Source organism: Heterodontus francisci, chromosome 15 (genome assembly GCF_036365525.1).
Source record: "Heterodontus francisci isolate sHetFra1 chromosome 15, sHetFra1.hap1, whole genome shotgun sequence".
Taxonomy (NCBI): Eukaryota; Metazoa; Chordata; class Chondrichthyes; order Heterodontiformes; family Heterodontidae; genus Heterodontus; species Heterodontus francisci.
This window is the reverse complement of record NC_090385.1, coordinates 6,470,606-6,486,963: the sequence shown is the minus strand read 5'-3', so window position 1 is coordinate 6,486,963 and position 16,358 is coordinate 6,470,606. Positions and strand designations below refer to the sequence as shown.

The 16,358-nt window shown below is 42.4% G+C and overlaps 1 protein-coding gene across 5 annotated transcripts in view; it reads left to right on the top strand.

The window, feature by feature from the left end:
* Positions 1 to 16,358, top strand: part of LOC137377477 (phospholipid-transporting ATPase IG-like) — a 195,097-nt gene that overhangs the window by 88,742 nt on the left and 89,997 nt on the right. For all 5 annotated transcript variants that reach the window (XM_068047102.1, XM_068047105.1, XM_068047101.1 and 2 more), the window contains 5 exons: positions 571 to 744; positions 5,004 to 5,161; positions 6,350 to 6,421; positions 15,445 to 15,518; positions 15,750 to 15,853. In XM_068047102.1, the coding sequence (XP_067903203.1) occupies positions 571 to 744; positions 5,004 to 5,161; positions 6,350 to 6,421; positions 15,445 to 15,518; positions 15,750 to 15,853 (582 nt within the window). The remainder of the gene's footprint in view (positions 1 to 570; positions 745 to 5,003; positions 5,162 to 6,349; positions 6,422 to 15,444; positions 15,519 to 15,749; positions 15,854 to 16,358) is intronic.

The following is a 16,358-nucleotide window of genomic DNA, read 5'->3' as shown; positions in this document are numbered from 1 at the left end:
AGGTTTAGAGGGGATTTGAGGAAAAATCTTTTCACCCAGCAGTTGGTTGGGATCTGGAACACAGTGCCTGATGGGGTGGTGGAGGCAGGAACCTTCACAACATTTAAGAAGTATTTAGATAAGCACGTGAAACGCCATAGCATACAAGGCTATTGGCCAAGTGCTGGGAAATGGGATTAGAATAGATAGGTGCTTGATGGCCGGCACGGACACGATGAGCCGAAGGGCCTGTTTCTGTGCTGTAAAACTCTATGACTAACAGTTTTTCAGAATGGAAAAATTGTAATCCCCTGTGAGAATTTTCCTTGTATGAAACCTGCTTTCTGCATTAACTTTTGTCATTAACATTTGAAAGATTTTTCTTGCCATATGTTGCAACCAATTGCTGATTTTTCCTTTGGTTTTCAACTGTTAATCATATCTGCAATCATTTTTACTGTTTGAACTTCATCTGATTCACATTTGGGCCTTCTCTATGTTGGTCCAAAACACTTCACTCTTTTTCTGTTATGTCCTGCAGTGATTTTAAATGTGTTTATTCTGTTTTCATTCCCATTCTCCTGCTTGCAGATCCAGTATGTTTTCACGGATAAAACTGGGACACTGACAGAGAACAATATGGAATTTATTGAATGTTGCATAGATGGATTCAAGTATAAAAACATAGGCATTGATTTTTGTGTTGTGGATGGCCTCTCTTCAAATGACGCTCCCCGAAGTAGAGTCTATGGAATGGCTGGAAAGGTAACGTGTCAGCATGATTTTGCACAGAAATTGAAAATGATTGTGGTAGAATCATTGAAGTTGTACCATAGAGGAGCCCATTTCACCCGTGCTGATGTGAGCTGGACAACTAGAACTTTCGACTGTATCTAGTACTTTCCCTACATTCCCTGTGTAGTGCTAGATTCTTCATTTTCAGATGTCTGTCCAATTCTGTTGAGGGTTAGACACTATCTCAGTAGCTGCTTGTGATACAGCAGTCTTTGTCCTTAAACACTCTTTGGTTGGCGGGGGGGGTGGCGGGGGGGGAAGATAATTCAATTAATTCAACCCCATTTTGTTCTTGTGATTGTGTTTCTGCTCTTACCAGTATTCCAACCTGTGTAAATGATCTATCACTATTTATCCCCTCAAAGCCTTTCAGATTTTTGAAAGCCGCTCTTGCCCGTTTTTGGGGGCTGAACGGCTGCTTAAGTCTCCAGAATGGCGGTTAGGATGTGCATTAGGAACTGTAAATGTACTGCCTACAAAATGAGTGGCATCCAGGGCCTAACTCCTGTTTGAGGCCACCTCGGAAATATTGGGTAGCTCTGAGGCATCCAGTTACATTCTGGAATACCCAGTCTGCATGTGGTCTAACAGGTGGTCTTTTAAAGGGACAGCATAGGCCACCATCCTGGTTATGACCATTGGGTGTCAAACAGCCATGTGGACTGGCCCTAATGCAGCCATGGGGAATAATCTACACATCTTCATTAAATATCAATTTAACCTTGCTGGCAGGAAAGAAAGGTAGATTGGTATGGCTGTTTTGCTCTTCCCCTTTTTAAGCTGGGCCTTTTCATTTATGAGTAGCAGTTTACCTACAGCCAGTTATTTTTAAATCCTTTGTTTGATGTACGTATAATTCCCCAGTTTGAGAGTACAGAGAATCAAAGGTTTCTTGAGGGAACTAATTTTAAACATCCAGCAGTTGAAAGAGTTGAAGATAGCATTTATGCTTAATATGAAAGGATGTGAATAATCGAGTCAGATCAGGAAGCACGCAGCTTTGATCCTAGGTCTTTGTTGCATTAACTGATCCCAACTGTGACAACGGTAGGACTGGTACATTGCCCTCTGCATCCCTGACATGAGGAATATTGCCTTGGGTTTTCACAGGCTACTGGAGGGTAAGTTGTGTACATGGATATTTTGTTTTAAATAGGAAAGGAAGTTGATTAATGAGGATGGGTCTCTTTTCCAAGGATATGACAGCTATATAATGTGATGAGTAATCTACTTTTCCTGCTTCACATTGGCTAGAAAGCCCACTTTTAAACTAAATGTAGAAAAGGAAAGAAACCCTATATAATTGCAAAGTGTAGTTTTGGTTATTTGGATAACAGGTTTTGAGATTTGGATATTAACTGGTACATTGTCTCATGCAAACATTACAGTAAGGGAGAAAAAACGTACTGGAAACAACAAAGTGGAAGTGGGAGGTTTTTTATGTGTAATACTGTTTGCTTGTTTGTGTCGGGATGATTCCTTTCTGCCATCTGCTTTCTATTTGCAAGTTGATCCAAGGGCCAGCATATACAGTTTGCTTGTTCACTATTGTGCAAGATGTTTATCCCTCCCATTTGGAGCATTGTTGATCTGAAATGAGAATGAATTACTGGAAAGAAACAGAAAAAAAACCTCAACTATGTAAGGAAACTAACTTCCAAACTGAAATAAAAACAATGTACTGGAAATGTTCACCCAGTCAGGCAATGTTTGTGGGGGAACAAAAGTTAATGTTTCAGGTTGATAAACATCCTTCAGTTCTTTAGTTTTAGTTTTTTAGTTTGCGATACAGCACTGAAACAGGCCCTTCAGCCCACCGAGTCTATGCCGACCATCAACCACCCATTTATACTAATCCTACACTAATCCCATATTCCTACCACATCCCCACCTGTCCCTATATTTCCCTACCACCTACCTATACTAGGGGCAATTTATAATGGCCAATTAACCTATCAACCTGCAAGTCTTTGACATGTGGGAGGAAACCGGAGCTCCCAGAGGAAACCCACGCGGACACAGGGAGAACTTGCAAATTCCACACAGGCAGTACCCAGAATTGAACCCGGGTCGCTGGAGCTGTGAGGCTGCGTTGCTAATCACTGCGCCACTGTGCCGCCCATGAAAGGCTGAGATGAACAGCTTCTTAAACAAGCAGAGAGCCAGGGAAAAGCAGGCAGGAAAAGAGCAAATGTGAATGGTCTATGATGAGGTGGCGGGCAGGAGTGATTAAATGACAAATGTGATGATGAAACAAGTATAGAAACAAAACATAGCATTGTAGAATGATACAGTACAGAAAGAGGCCATTTGGGCCATCATGCCTTTGCTGGATTTTTGAAAGAGCTATCCAATTAGTCCCCACCAATAGATGTGCACATTTTTCCTCCAAGTATTTATCCAGTTTCCTTTTGAAAGTTACAACTGAATCTGCTTTCTTCACCATTTTCAAGCAATGCATTCCAGATCATCATAAATTGCTGTGTAAAAAAAAAAAAGTTTCATGTTGCCACTGGCTGTTTTTGTCAATTACCTTCAATCTGTGTCCTCTGGTTACTAACCCTTCTGCCACTGGAAACAGTTCTTCGTATTTACTTTCTCCACTCTATTTCAAAACCCTTCATGATTTTGAACACCACTGTCAAATCTCCTTTTAATCTTCTCTAAAGAGAGCAACCCCAGGTTTTCCAACTCTCCACATAACTGAAGTCCCTCATTCCTAGTGTTCGAGTAACTCTCCTATACCCTCTTGATCTTGACATCCCTCCTAAAGTGTGGTTGCCAAAATTGGCCATGATAGTCCAGCTGGGGTGTCACTGGTTACAGCGGAGAGGAAGGGAAGCATGGAAAATCTGGCTAAGAGGAGACGGCTCCCATGGCACAGGAATGTGGGGGAAGAAGGGCAGGTAGACTTCAGGGATATGAACACCCCACCGGCCATATACCTATAGGGGCTTCCTCCCATCCCAAATACCAGCCCACACCTTCCCCATTACTGGCACCTGCTGCCCGAGAGAATTTTGATGTTCAAGTGGAAGACTGTAAAGTGGCTCGTGGAAACATGAGTTGCCGTTCCTCGAGCTTGTGTTGAGCTTCATTGGAACAGTATAGTGGGAGAATGGGAATTGGACAGAGAATGAATTGGCAAGCACCAGAACCTCAGGGTCCTGCTTACAGACTGAATGGAGGTGAATAAACTAATTTGTTTGAAGTCACTTGTTTAGGAACATAGGAGCAGGAATAGGCCATTCAGCCCATCGAGCCTACTCCACCATTCAATACAATCATGGCTGATCATGCAATGCACTTCAATGCCTTTTTCCCACACTATCCTCATATATCCCCCTATGTCATTTGTATTTAGAAATCTATCAATCTCTGCTTTAAACATACTCAGTGACTGACCTTTTACAGCCCTCTGGAGTAGAGAATTCCAAAGATTCACAGCCCTCTGAGGGAAGAAATTTCTCCTCATTTCTGTCCTAAGTGGTTTCCCCCTTAATTTGAAATTGTGTCCCCTGGTTCTAGATTCCCCAATCAGGGGAAACACCTTACCTGCATCTACCCTGTCTATCCCTTTAAGTATTTTGTAGGTTTCAATGAAATCACCTCCTCCTTCGAAACTCTAGAGAATACAGGCCCAGTTTCCTCAATCTCTCTTCATAGGACACTCCCACCATCCCGGGAACAAGTCTGGTGAACCTTCATTGCACTCCTTCTATGGCAATAATATCCTTCCTAAGGTATGTGGACCAAAACTGCACACAGTACTCCAGGTGCGGTCTAGCCAAGGTTCTATACAATTGAAGCAAGACTTCACTACTCCTGTACTCAAATCCTCTTGCAATAAAGGCTAACATACCATTAGCCTTCTTAATTGCTTGCTGCACCTGCATGTTAGCATTCAGTGACTTATTGACAAGGACACACAGATCCCTTTGTACATCTACACTTTCTAATCTCTTACCATTTAAGAAATACTCTGCACATCTGTTCCTCCTACCAAAGTGGATGACCTCACATTTTTCCACATTATATTCCATCTGCCACGTTCTTGCCAACTCACTCTTTCCAAATCCCTTGAAGCTGCTATGCATCTTCTTCACAACACACATTCCCACTTCGTTTAATGTCCACGCATTTAACTAGCAACATTTTATATATTTTTTTTTTTACTTGTGCGTTATTTGAAATCTCACTTTTGGGTGCAATTTTTGATGTGCTTTCAGGAAAGAGAGGAGCTGTTCCTTCGTGCTTTGTGTTTATGCCACACTGTTCAAGTAAAAGAAGAGGACAAAGTAGATGGTTTAGTAAAACAGCAAGGAAACCAATGTACATACATCTCATCATCTCCAGATGAAGTTGCTTTGGTACAAGGTGCTAAAAAGTAAGAATCTAGTTATTTAAAGGGGAAAAGCATTGTGTTGTAATGTCTGCTGTTTTTTATTTAGAGTTCAGATGATTCCATATATATATATATATATATATATATATATATGTATGATAGTAATACAATTTAAGAAATACTGATGCACCTGTTTTCATTTGTGTGGGAGAATAAACTTGAGTTTAGCATGTTAAATTACAATGTGCATTAAACTTTATTCATAAGAGCATAACGGCTCTCCGCCTTTTCCTTGAACAGAGACCCAACCAGTCCCCATCCACCACCCTCATCTGCTTGGCTGAACTACTTCTCACATTGATCAAGTTCTCCTTCAACTCCACTCATTCCTCCAAATAAAAGGTGTTGCTACGGTTACCTGTATGGGTCCTAGTAATGCCTGTCTTTTTGTGGGGTATTTCAAACATTCCTTGTTCCAGTCCTACTCAGGCCCCCTTCCCCAACTTCTTCCGGTGCATTGATGATTGTATCAGTACCACTTCCTGCTCTCGCCCCGAACTGGAAAATTTCTTCAACTTTGTTTCCAATTTCCACACTTCTCTCACCTTCACCTGGTCCATCTCTGACACTTCCCCTCCATTTCTTGATTTCTCTGACTCCATCTCTCGGGATAGGCTGTCCACTGGTATTCATTATAAGCCCACCAACTCCCATGATAATAACTGGCATTACTTTTCGAGTGTTAATTCAGCCCCTAGGCTCTGGCATTGATAAACAGCTGTAAACTTTGCTGCATTTTGACATCATAAGCACTCTGAGATAGTGCATTAATTCAGTCTGCTACTCTATATGTCATTTTGTGCACCAAATGCTGCATTCTTACCTGTTTCAAGAATTCATTGATCACAAAATGTCTTTGTAGTCTGGTCAACTAAGTTTGTTTTTTTTTTGGTCAAGCGTGGTTGGAATAGACAGCTTAAAATATTCCTGATCATTCAAGTGAGCATTTAGTGCATTAATTAGCACACTGACGTAGTATTGTAATTAATATGCTATTATTAGTTAGTATTTACAACAAATCTACATTTAGGATCTGAAATATTTTGGTACCTGACAGCCTAGCTTTTTAAGTATTTCTGCTGGTGCTTATTTTTCCCTCTATTCTGCACAGTAAATCAGAAAGCATTGCAGAGTTAAGTGTTAAACATTTGTATTCATTTTCCCTGCCAGATTGGGCTTTACCTTTCAAGGAGTGGAGAACAATTGGATGAAAATACAGAATAGAGACACAGAACTTGAGATGTAAGACATGGTTCTTTTTATTTATTGTCCTGGTATTTTTTTTTCTCTTCATAATGTTAACGGCAATATTATATTTTGTTGTAAACCATATTATTCAATTGCTTTCATTTATATTCTTGCTATATCACTGAGCATAAATTGATTTAATAATTTATTTTATTACAATATAAGGTCTGCTAAAACCTTCTAACATAGATGACCAACCTTCCTGCAACCCTTGAGCATAGTCAGTTTGACCTTTGAAGTGGAGGAAGCTGGCTGCTATTTATGCTAGCACGTTTTCTTTGGTTTGTCCCTTTGTTTTATTTAATGGGATGTGGGCATTGCTATCCAGGCCAGCATTTGTTGCCCATCCTTAATTTGCCCTTGAACTGAGTGGCTATCTCAGAGGGCAGTTTAGTCATCCAGATTGCTGTGAGTCTGGAGTCATACGTAGGCCAGACCAGGTAAGGACGGCAGATTTTCTTCCCTAAAGGACATTAGTGAACCAGATAGGTAAGTCTTTACAACAGTCGATAGTTTCATGGCATCATTACTGAGACGAGCTTTCAATTCCAGATTTTTATTAATTAATTGAATTTAAGTTCCATCAATTGACGTGATGGGATTTGAACCTGTTTCCCTAGGGCATTAGCCTAGGCCTCTGGATTACTAGTTCACTGACATTACCACTACGCCACTGTCTCCCCTTTGAAGTTTGTAAGCCTGGAGGTTTGGAAAGGGCTGTTCTCAATGCTGATGCCTTAGTATTGGTGGAATCCTAAATCTGAAAACTAATATCTGCTATTGTTAACACCTTGATGGCAGCACAATTTTAAACTTTTATATGTGGGTTTTGGAACTGCGTGCTCTGTATTTGTGTGGCCAGTAGAGTCTAAAACTTCGATATATCTTTCCCAGAATGTTCACTGCTGAATTTTTTTCGCCTTAATTAATGTCATTAGATTTTTGAAGTTTAGTGCGTATCTTTGTATCTGCAGATTAATATTTCCTGCCACTGTATTTGAGAGACAGGGAGTGCATTAAAATTTAAGATTCCAGTACATTTCGGTAGTGAGCAAGTGAGACAATTTATAACTAGAAGATATTACAAAACACTCTGATTTAATATTGTCTGGCACAGAATGTTCGAACAATATCCTTTTAGCTTTAGGATTTCAGTTTGAATCTACCAAAAAGTCAGGGGGATTAAGATCCAATGTGTAAGAAGTTGCATCAGGCTCATTTCAGTTCTCAAGTCGATGCGAGTGCATTGAGCTGACAATGTGTTATAGTTGACTTGAAGCTCATTAGTGCAGGAAGTAACTATCATTGATGCAATAAAGCATGCTTTTCTAAAGTTGGATTAAGGCAAAGTTGAGGGAATATAGAATAAGCTATAGCCCGTATCATGTGGTATTGGGAGTATTGACATATCAGGTGCAAAAAGTAAAGAAATTCATTATAAAGGTGTCTTTCAACTTGCTGAGCAGTAAACTTACCTTCTTTTAACTTCCTTATGAAGAAAGGGTCACTTCCCATTACTAGGTGTGATCCGGTTTCTGAAACCCAATCAAAATAAAAACTGGATTGTTCTAGAGACTGCATTTTTTTGGAGGGTTCTTAAAACTGCAATGCTCCATGCTTGTCAAAATGCATAAGTGATAACCAAAAAGCACTGCAGCATTTTGTGATACCTTTTTATTTGCCTTCAGTATGTAATCGAGAGTAATGTACAGTTTTCATCCACATTTTTTGATTAGTTGGCGAGTTGATTTGGTGGGTGGAGTCTGGTTGGCCTGCCTCAGTCACTGGACTCCTTTCCCCAACCTTGGTTACTGGTCCCTGGCTTCCCACTGATGGGGGTTTGGCGAGTGGGTGCATGGGAGAGAGGGGGCGGGTGAGGGAATGGCATGAACATAGAACATTACAGCACAGTACAGGCCCTTCGGCCCTCGATGTTGCGCCGACCTGTGAAACCATCTGACCTACACTATTCCATTTTCATCCATATGTCTATCCAATGACCACTTAAACGCCCTTAAAGTTGGCGAGTCTACTACTGTTGCAGGCAGGGCGTTCCACGCCCCTACTACTCTCTGAGTAAAGAAACTACCTCTGACATCTGTCCTATATTTATCACCCCTCAACTTAAAGCTATGTCCCCTCGTGTTTGTCATCACCATCCGAGGAAAAAGACTCTCACTATCCACCCTATCTAACCCTCTGATTATCTTATATGTCTCCATTAAGTCACCTCTCCTCCTCCTTCTCTCTAACGAAAACAACCTCAAGTCCCTCAGCCTTTCCTCGTAAGACCTTCCCTCCATACCAGGCAACATCCTAGTAAATCTCCTCTGCACCCTTTCCAAAGCTTCCACATCCTTCCTATAATGCGGTGACCAGAACTGCACGCAATACTCCAGGTGCGGCCGCACCAGAGTTTTGTACAGCTGCAGCATGACCTCGTGGCTCCGAAACTCGATCCCCCTACTAATAAAAGCTAACACACCATATGCCTTCTTAACAGCCCTATTAACCTGGGTGGCAACTTTCAGGGATTTATGTACCTGGACACCAAGATCTCTCTGCTCATCTACACTACCAAGAATCTTCCCATTAGCCCAGTACTCTGCATTCCTGTTACTCCTTCCAAAGTGAATCACCTCACACTTCTCCACATTAAACTCCATTTGCCATCTCTCAGCCCAGCTCTGCAGCCTATCTATGTCCCTCTGCAACCCACAACATCCTTCGGCACTATCCACAACTCCACTGACCTTCGTGTCATCCGCAAATTTACTAACCCACCCTTCTACACCCTCATCCAGGTCATTTATAAAAATGACAAATAGCAGTGGCCCCAAAACAGATCCTTGCGGTACACCACTAGTAACTAAACTCCAGGATGAACATTTGCCATCAACCACCACCCTCTGTCTTCTTTCAGCTAGCCAATTTCTGATCCAAAGCACTAAATCACCTTCAGTCCCATACTTCCGTATTTTCTGCAATAGCCTACCGTGGGGAACCTTATCAAACGTCTTACTGAAATCCATATACACCATATCCACAGCTTTACCCTCATCCACCTGTTTGGTCACCTTCTCAAAAAACTCAATAAGGTTTGTGAGACACGACCTACCCTTCTCAAAACCGTGCTGACTATCGCTAATGAACTTCTTTTTCTCAAGATGATTATAAATCCTATCTCTTGTAACCTTTTCCAACATTTTACCCACAACTGAAGTAAGGCTCACAGGTCTATAATTACCAGGGCTGTCTCTACTCCCCTTCTTGAACAAGGGGACAACATTTGCTATCCTCCAGTCTTCCGGCACTATTCCTGTCGACAATGATGACATAAAGATCAAAGACAAAGGCTCTGCAATCTCCTCCCTGGCTTCCCAGAGAATCCTAGGATAAATCCCATCTGGCCCAGGGGACTTAGCAATTTTGGCAAGTGTGAAAATAGATAACACCTCCTCCTTGTGAACCTCAATCCCATCTAGCCTAGTAGTCTGAATCTCAGTATTCTCCTCGACAACATTTTCTTTCTCTACTGTAAATACTGACGAAAAATATTCATTTAACGCTCCCTCTATCTCCTCTGATTCCACACACAACTTCCCACTACTATCCTTGATTGGCCCTAATCTAACTCTCGTCATTCTTTTATTCCTGATATACCTATAGAAAGCCTTTGGGTTTTCCTTGATCCTATCCGCCAATGACTTCTCGTGTCCTCTCCTTGCTCTTCTTAGCTCTCCCTTTAGATCCTTCCTGGCTAGCTTGCAACTCTCAAGCGCCCTAACTGAGCCTTCACGTCTCATCCTAACATAAGCCTTCTTCTTCCTTTTGACAAGCGCTTCAACTTCTTTAGTAAACCACGGCTCCCTCGCTCGACAACTTCCTCCCTGCCTGACGGGTGCATACTTATCAAGGGCACGCAGTAGCTGCTCCTTGAATAAGTTCCACATTTCGATTGTGCCCATCCCCTGCAGTTTCCTTCCCCATCTTACGCATCCTAAATCTTGCCTAATCGCATCATAATTTCCTTTCCCCCAGCTATAATTCTTGCCCTGCGGTATATACCTGTCCCTGCCCATCGCTAAGGTAAACCTAACCGAATTGTGATCACTATCACCAAAGTGCTCACCTACACCTAAATCTAACACCTGGCCGGGTTCATTACCCAGTACCAAATCCAATGTGGCATCGCCCCTGGTTGGCCTGTCTACATATTGTGTCAGAAAATCCTCCTGCACACTCTGGACAAAAACTGACCCATCTAAAGTACTCGAACTGTAGTATTTCCAGTCAATATTTGGAAAGTTAAAGGCCCCCATAACAACTACCCTGTTACTCTCGCCCCTGTCGAGAATCATCTTCGCTATCCTTTCCTCTACATCTCTGGAACTATTCGGAGGTCTATAGAAAACTCCCAACAGGGTGACCTCTCCTCTCCTGTTTCTAACCTCGGCCCATACTACCTCAGTAGACGAGTCTTCAAACGTCCTTTCTGCCGCCGTAATACTCTCCTTGATTAACCATGCCACACACCCCCCTCTTTTACCATCTTCTCTGTTCTTACTGAAACATCTAAATCCCGGAACCTGCAACATCCATTCCTATCCCTGCTTTACCCATGTCTCCGAAATGGCCACAACATCGAGATCCCAGGTACCAACCCATGCTGCAAGCTCACCCACCTTATTCCGGATGCTCCTGGCGTTGAAGTAGACACACTTTAAACCAAGTTCTTGCTTGCCAGTGCCCTCTTGCGTCCTTGTAACCTTATCCCTGACCTCACTACTCTCAACATCCTGTACACTGGAACTACAATTTAGGTTCCCATATCCCTGCTGAATTAGTTTAAACCCCCCCCCCCCCCCCCCCCCCCCCGAAGAGCACTAGCAAATCTGCCCCCCAGGATATTGGTACCCCTCTGGTTCAGGTGAAGACCATCCTGTTTGTAGAGGTCCCACCTACCCCAGAAAGAGCCCCAATTATCCAGGAAACCAAAACCCTCCCTCCTACACCGTCCCTACAGCCACGTGTTCAACTCCTCTCTCTCCCTATTCCTCGCTTCGCTAGCACGTGGCATGGGCAACAACCCAGAGTTAACAACTCTGTTTGTTCTCGCTCTAAGCTTCCACCCTAGCTCCCTGAATTTCTGCCTTAAATCCCCATCTCTCTTCCTACCTATGTCGTTGGTGCCTATGTGGACCACGACTTGGGGCTGCTCCCCCTCCCCCTTAAGGATCCCCAAAACACGATCCGAGACATCACGAACCCTGGCACCTGGGAGGCAACACACCAACCGTGAGTCTCTCTCGTTCCCATAGAACCTCCTATCTGTTCCCCTAACTATGGAGTCCCCAATGACTAATGCTCTGCTCCTGTTCCCCCTTCTCTTCTGAGCAACAGGGACAGACTCTGTGCCAGATACCTGTACCCCATTGCTTGCCCCTGGTAAGTCGTCCCCCCGCAACAGTATCCAAAACGGTATACCTGTTGTTGAGGGAAACGGCCACAGGGGATCCCTGCACTGCCTGCTGGTTCCCTCTCCTTCCCCTGACGGTAACCCATCTACCTACTTCTTTTACCTGAGGTGTGACTACCTCCCTATAACTCCTCTCAATAACCCTCTCCGCCTCCCGAATGATCCGAAGTTCATCCAGCTCCAGCTCCAGTTCCCTAACGCGGTTCTCGAGGAGCTGGAGTTGGGTGCACTTCCCGCAGATGCAGTCAGCAGGGACACTCTTGGCGACCCTTACCTCCCACATTCTGCAGGAGGAACATTCAACTGCCTTAACCTCCATTCCCACTATTCTAAATTCCCAACAAATCTACTGAAAACCAAAAAAAAAGTCAAAACTTGTTGGCTTAGCAATCCGACGGACAGAACTTTTTTTTTGGTTAGAGGAGGAGGATGGGTGGGAGACACTACCCGAGTAGTGTTCGGGTAAAGCAACCGCCCAAATATGTAACCTCACTTACCCAGCAGTCCCGCGTGTGCTCCACCTATACACGAGAAATGGCTTCTGATTTCTTGGCGCGCTTTTCAAAGCTCTGCTCCTGCTGTTCGTTCTCTCTCTCTCTCTTTCTCTCTCTCTTTCTCTCTCTCTCTTTCTCTCTCTCTCTTTCTCTCTCTCTTTCTCTCTCTCTTTCTCTCTCTCTTTCTCTCTCTCTTTCTCTCTCTCTTTCTCTCTCTCTCTCTCTCTCTCTCTCTCTCTCTCTGTGGCTTCCGATTTCTTGGTGCGAAAGGATGGAATTGCATGGGATGGGGATTTAAAGAATTACTGTTTTAAAGAAATACTCCTATCACTGCAAATATTTTGCAGGTCTCTGCTAAGCATAAATTGTTTCACACTAAGGGGGAACATGTTATATGCTGCTAAACTGTCTCTCGTGTGACTAAGTATGTTATAATGAGAGGTGATCTAATTAAAACATAAAATTCTTAAGGGAATTTACAGGGTAGATGCTGAGAAAATGTCTCCCCTACCTGGGGAATCTGGGACATGGGGTTACATTCTCGGAATAAGGAGGTTGGCCATTTAGTACTGATATGAGACATTGCTTCTCTCAAAGGGTTGTAAATCTTTGGAATTCTTTGAATAGGGCTGTGGATGCTCAGTTGTTGAACATATTTTAGACAGAGGAAGATAGAACTTTGGGTATTAAGGGAAGAGGGAATAGTGCGAGAAGGTGGAGTTGAGGTCGAAGATCAGCCATAATCTTGTTGAATGGCTGAGTAGGCTTGAAGGACTAATAGGCCTACAACTGCTCCTATTTCTTATGTTCAAAAAGACTAGCATTTTCTATCCTGGAAATTACTCCTCAGTTGTACATCTTGACTGCATTGCTTTCCTTCATCCCCTTGCATCATGGCACGGGTCCATTTAAGGTAGTGTTACAATCACCTGGTTCATGGTTTATATTAATATTTTAGAGTTCACTTTTAGTTTTGGGAAATTAAATGTATAACTGTAAGAATTTCAAAAGGTTGCAGACCACCCAAGATTTAAAATTTAAAAATCTCTCCGAGTGCCTAGAGATAGAGTTAGAGAGGTGAGAGCCATAAGATGCAGGTGGGCTTGTTTAGTTGGGCAGTTGGAACCAAATTGCTCTGTCATTATTAGCAATATCAATTATTTGTGTGGGTATCAGAGATCCGAGATATGTTGGGAGTTGGAGGTAATTATTTTAAATTGCTATCTGGGGTGTCCCACGTGTACCACATTTGTGTGGACACATGGTGCAGTGGGTGCCTGTTGGTGTTTTGAACTATGTGCCTGCTGACAGAGAAAGCTGTTGGTTTTTGGAAAAGCTGTTGAGCTCAGGAGTAAAGAGGCCATCAGGAACCAGGGTGATTTCTGTTTTGAGTAAGGCCCTTGCTCAAGCTGGGAAGTCCAGATCTGTGAGGTGTTGATGGAGAACTGGAGGGTTTGCCTAGCCAAAGCTAGAGGGCGAATCTCCAGAAGAGCTCATAACTCGAAAGACAGCTGAGAAATTAAGGAAAATTTGAATTGAATTCCTAAGAGCTGTGGTACAATTTGGATTGGTCCTAGAAAAGTGGACAAATCGGCAAGATCCTGTAACATATAGGGGAACTTTTGGGGTGGAAGTAACAGTCAAACAGGAGTGTTCTGTTGAGATTGAGTTTATACGTCTTCATTTTCTGTTAAGATTTCAAGTTGAAGGTATAAGTGTTTCCAAATTGTAGTGTTAAGTTAGTGTTTTGCTTTAACTCTCGTACGGTAGTTTTTCGTTGAAAACATGACATTTTGTGGTGCAAATCTTTGAGTAATAACTGGGAATTTGGCTTCCTCTTTTTAAAAGGTTAACGTTCCCTAACGGGATCATAACAATAGTTATGGGTGTGGCAGGGTGTAGTTTCATGCAGAATCATGCAAGTCAGTATTGGAGCCTGTCAAATATTTGACGGGTATCTGAACTATAAGAAGACACAACTTCACCTCATCAGCTCATACAATCATAGTGACATGGCCATGATTAGATGGGGTGATAAATATGTAGTGTAAGGGTTGGGGCCTGTTAAGGACTACAAGGAAATCTTGTGGAGCCAGAAGATATGGCTGAGGTAATAAATGAGTACTTTGCATCTGTCTTCATTAAAGAAGAGGATGCTGCCATTGCCACAATAAAGGAGGATTTACTAGATTGGATAGGATAAATATAGAGCAAATACGTAAGGTTGCTCCAGATGATGCATTCTAGATTTCTGAAGGAAGTAAGGGTGAAATACTTCCAATCTCGCCAAATATGGAAGTGGTGTCTGAGGATTGGTGGATTGCAAGTATTACACCCCAGTCCACAAAAAGAGAGTGATAATCTCGGCAATAACCGGAAAAATTTGCAGAGTTATGGGGAAAAAGCAGTGGTGTGGGACTAATTGGATAGCTGTTCCAAAAAGCTGGCAGAGGCAGAGTGGCCGAATGCTGTTCTGTGCTGTATCATTCTCCAGTTCGCTGCAGAGGAGAGTTTTTTTATGTGTTTGTGGGATGTGGGCGTTGCTGACTAGGCCAGCATTTATTGCCCATCCCTAATGATGGTTTGCCAGGCCATTTCAGAGGGCATGTAAGAGTCAACCACATTGCTGTGGGTCTGGAGTCACATGTAGGCCAGACCTGGTAAGGATGGCAGAATTCTTCCTTCCCTAAAGGACATTAGTGAACCAGATGGATTTTTACAACAATCGACAATGGCTTCATGCCCACCATTAGACTAGCTTTTTAATTCCCAGGTTTATTGAATTTAAATTTCACCACATGTCCTGAGAGCAATAGCCTGGGTCTCTGGGTTACTAGTCCAGTGACATTACCGCAATGCCACCACCTCCCCCTCAGAGGGATGAGAGTTTTTTTTAAAAATGTAAAATAATAGTCGATTTAATCTACAAATTGATTTTATTGAATGGTTTGGTTTGGGATCATCCATTTTTCCTGTAGCCTAACTTCATTTTAACTAAGTATGTTGATCAACAAATTTTTGTTGCCTAATTTGTTTGATTACAGATATGAACTTCTGCAGGTTCTTAGCTTTGACCCTGTTCGTCGACGCATGAGTGTAATAGTGAAAACAAGTTCAGGTAATATACTTTTTATTAAGGCGAATGGTAAAAGAATAAGAATTGCATTTGCATGTACTCTTAAGAATTTATGGTATGAAACATCAAATTGAAAAAATGGACAGGTGTGTATAGCTTTGTCCCACTAATGTTCAAAATATCTTAACATTTTTAATTTTTGCAACATATAAAATGTTAACCTTCATCTGTTTTTCTAACAGCCCCATATAATTTTGTTTTTTTCTACAATAGGAAAAATTTTTCTTTTCTGTAAAGGAGCAGACTCTTCAGTATTTCCAAGGGTGAAAGCTGGCAAACAAGAGGAGATAAAATTGCATGTGGAGCACAGTGCTGTGGTAAGGTCAAATGTATTTTTTGTAGTCTATTTAAATGTTATCCTCTGAAGTGGCCTTGAATTTAATGGTTATTTTTGTGCAACTTGTATGGAATTAGTTGAATTCCATGCTTTATGCTATGGGTAGTAAGATAAGACATGGAATGGGGGAAATTGTAGTGTTCCTGGCCTCTTAAGGATCTTTCCTGATGGAGTCCATTTCTGCTATGTGTTAAGCACCCTTTTTCTCCTGCCCTGCCCGCCACTCCCCCCCCAAAAAAAAAACTTTGTGGCATGAATTTGAAAATGTTTGTGTCTCCCTCTCACTTGCTTTCAGAATATGTTCAGAACAATGTTCAGCACCATTCACGACCCCTCAAATACTGAAGCAGTCCGTGTAGAAATGCAGCAAGACCTGGACAATATCCAGGCTTGGGCTGATAAGTGGCAAGTAACACTTGTGCCACCCAAGTGCCAGGCAATGACCATCTCCAACAAGAGAGAATCTAACCATCTCCCCTTGGCAT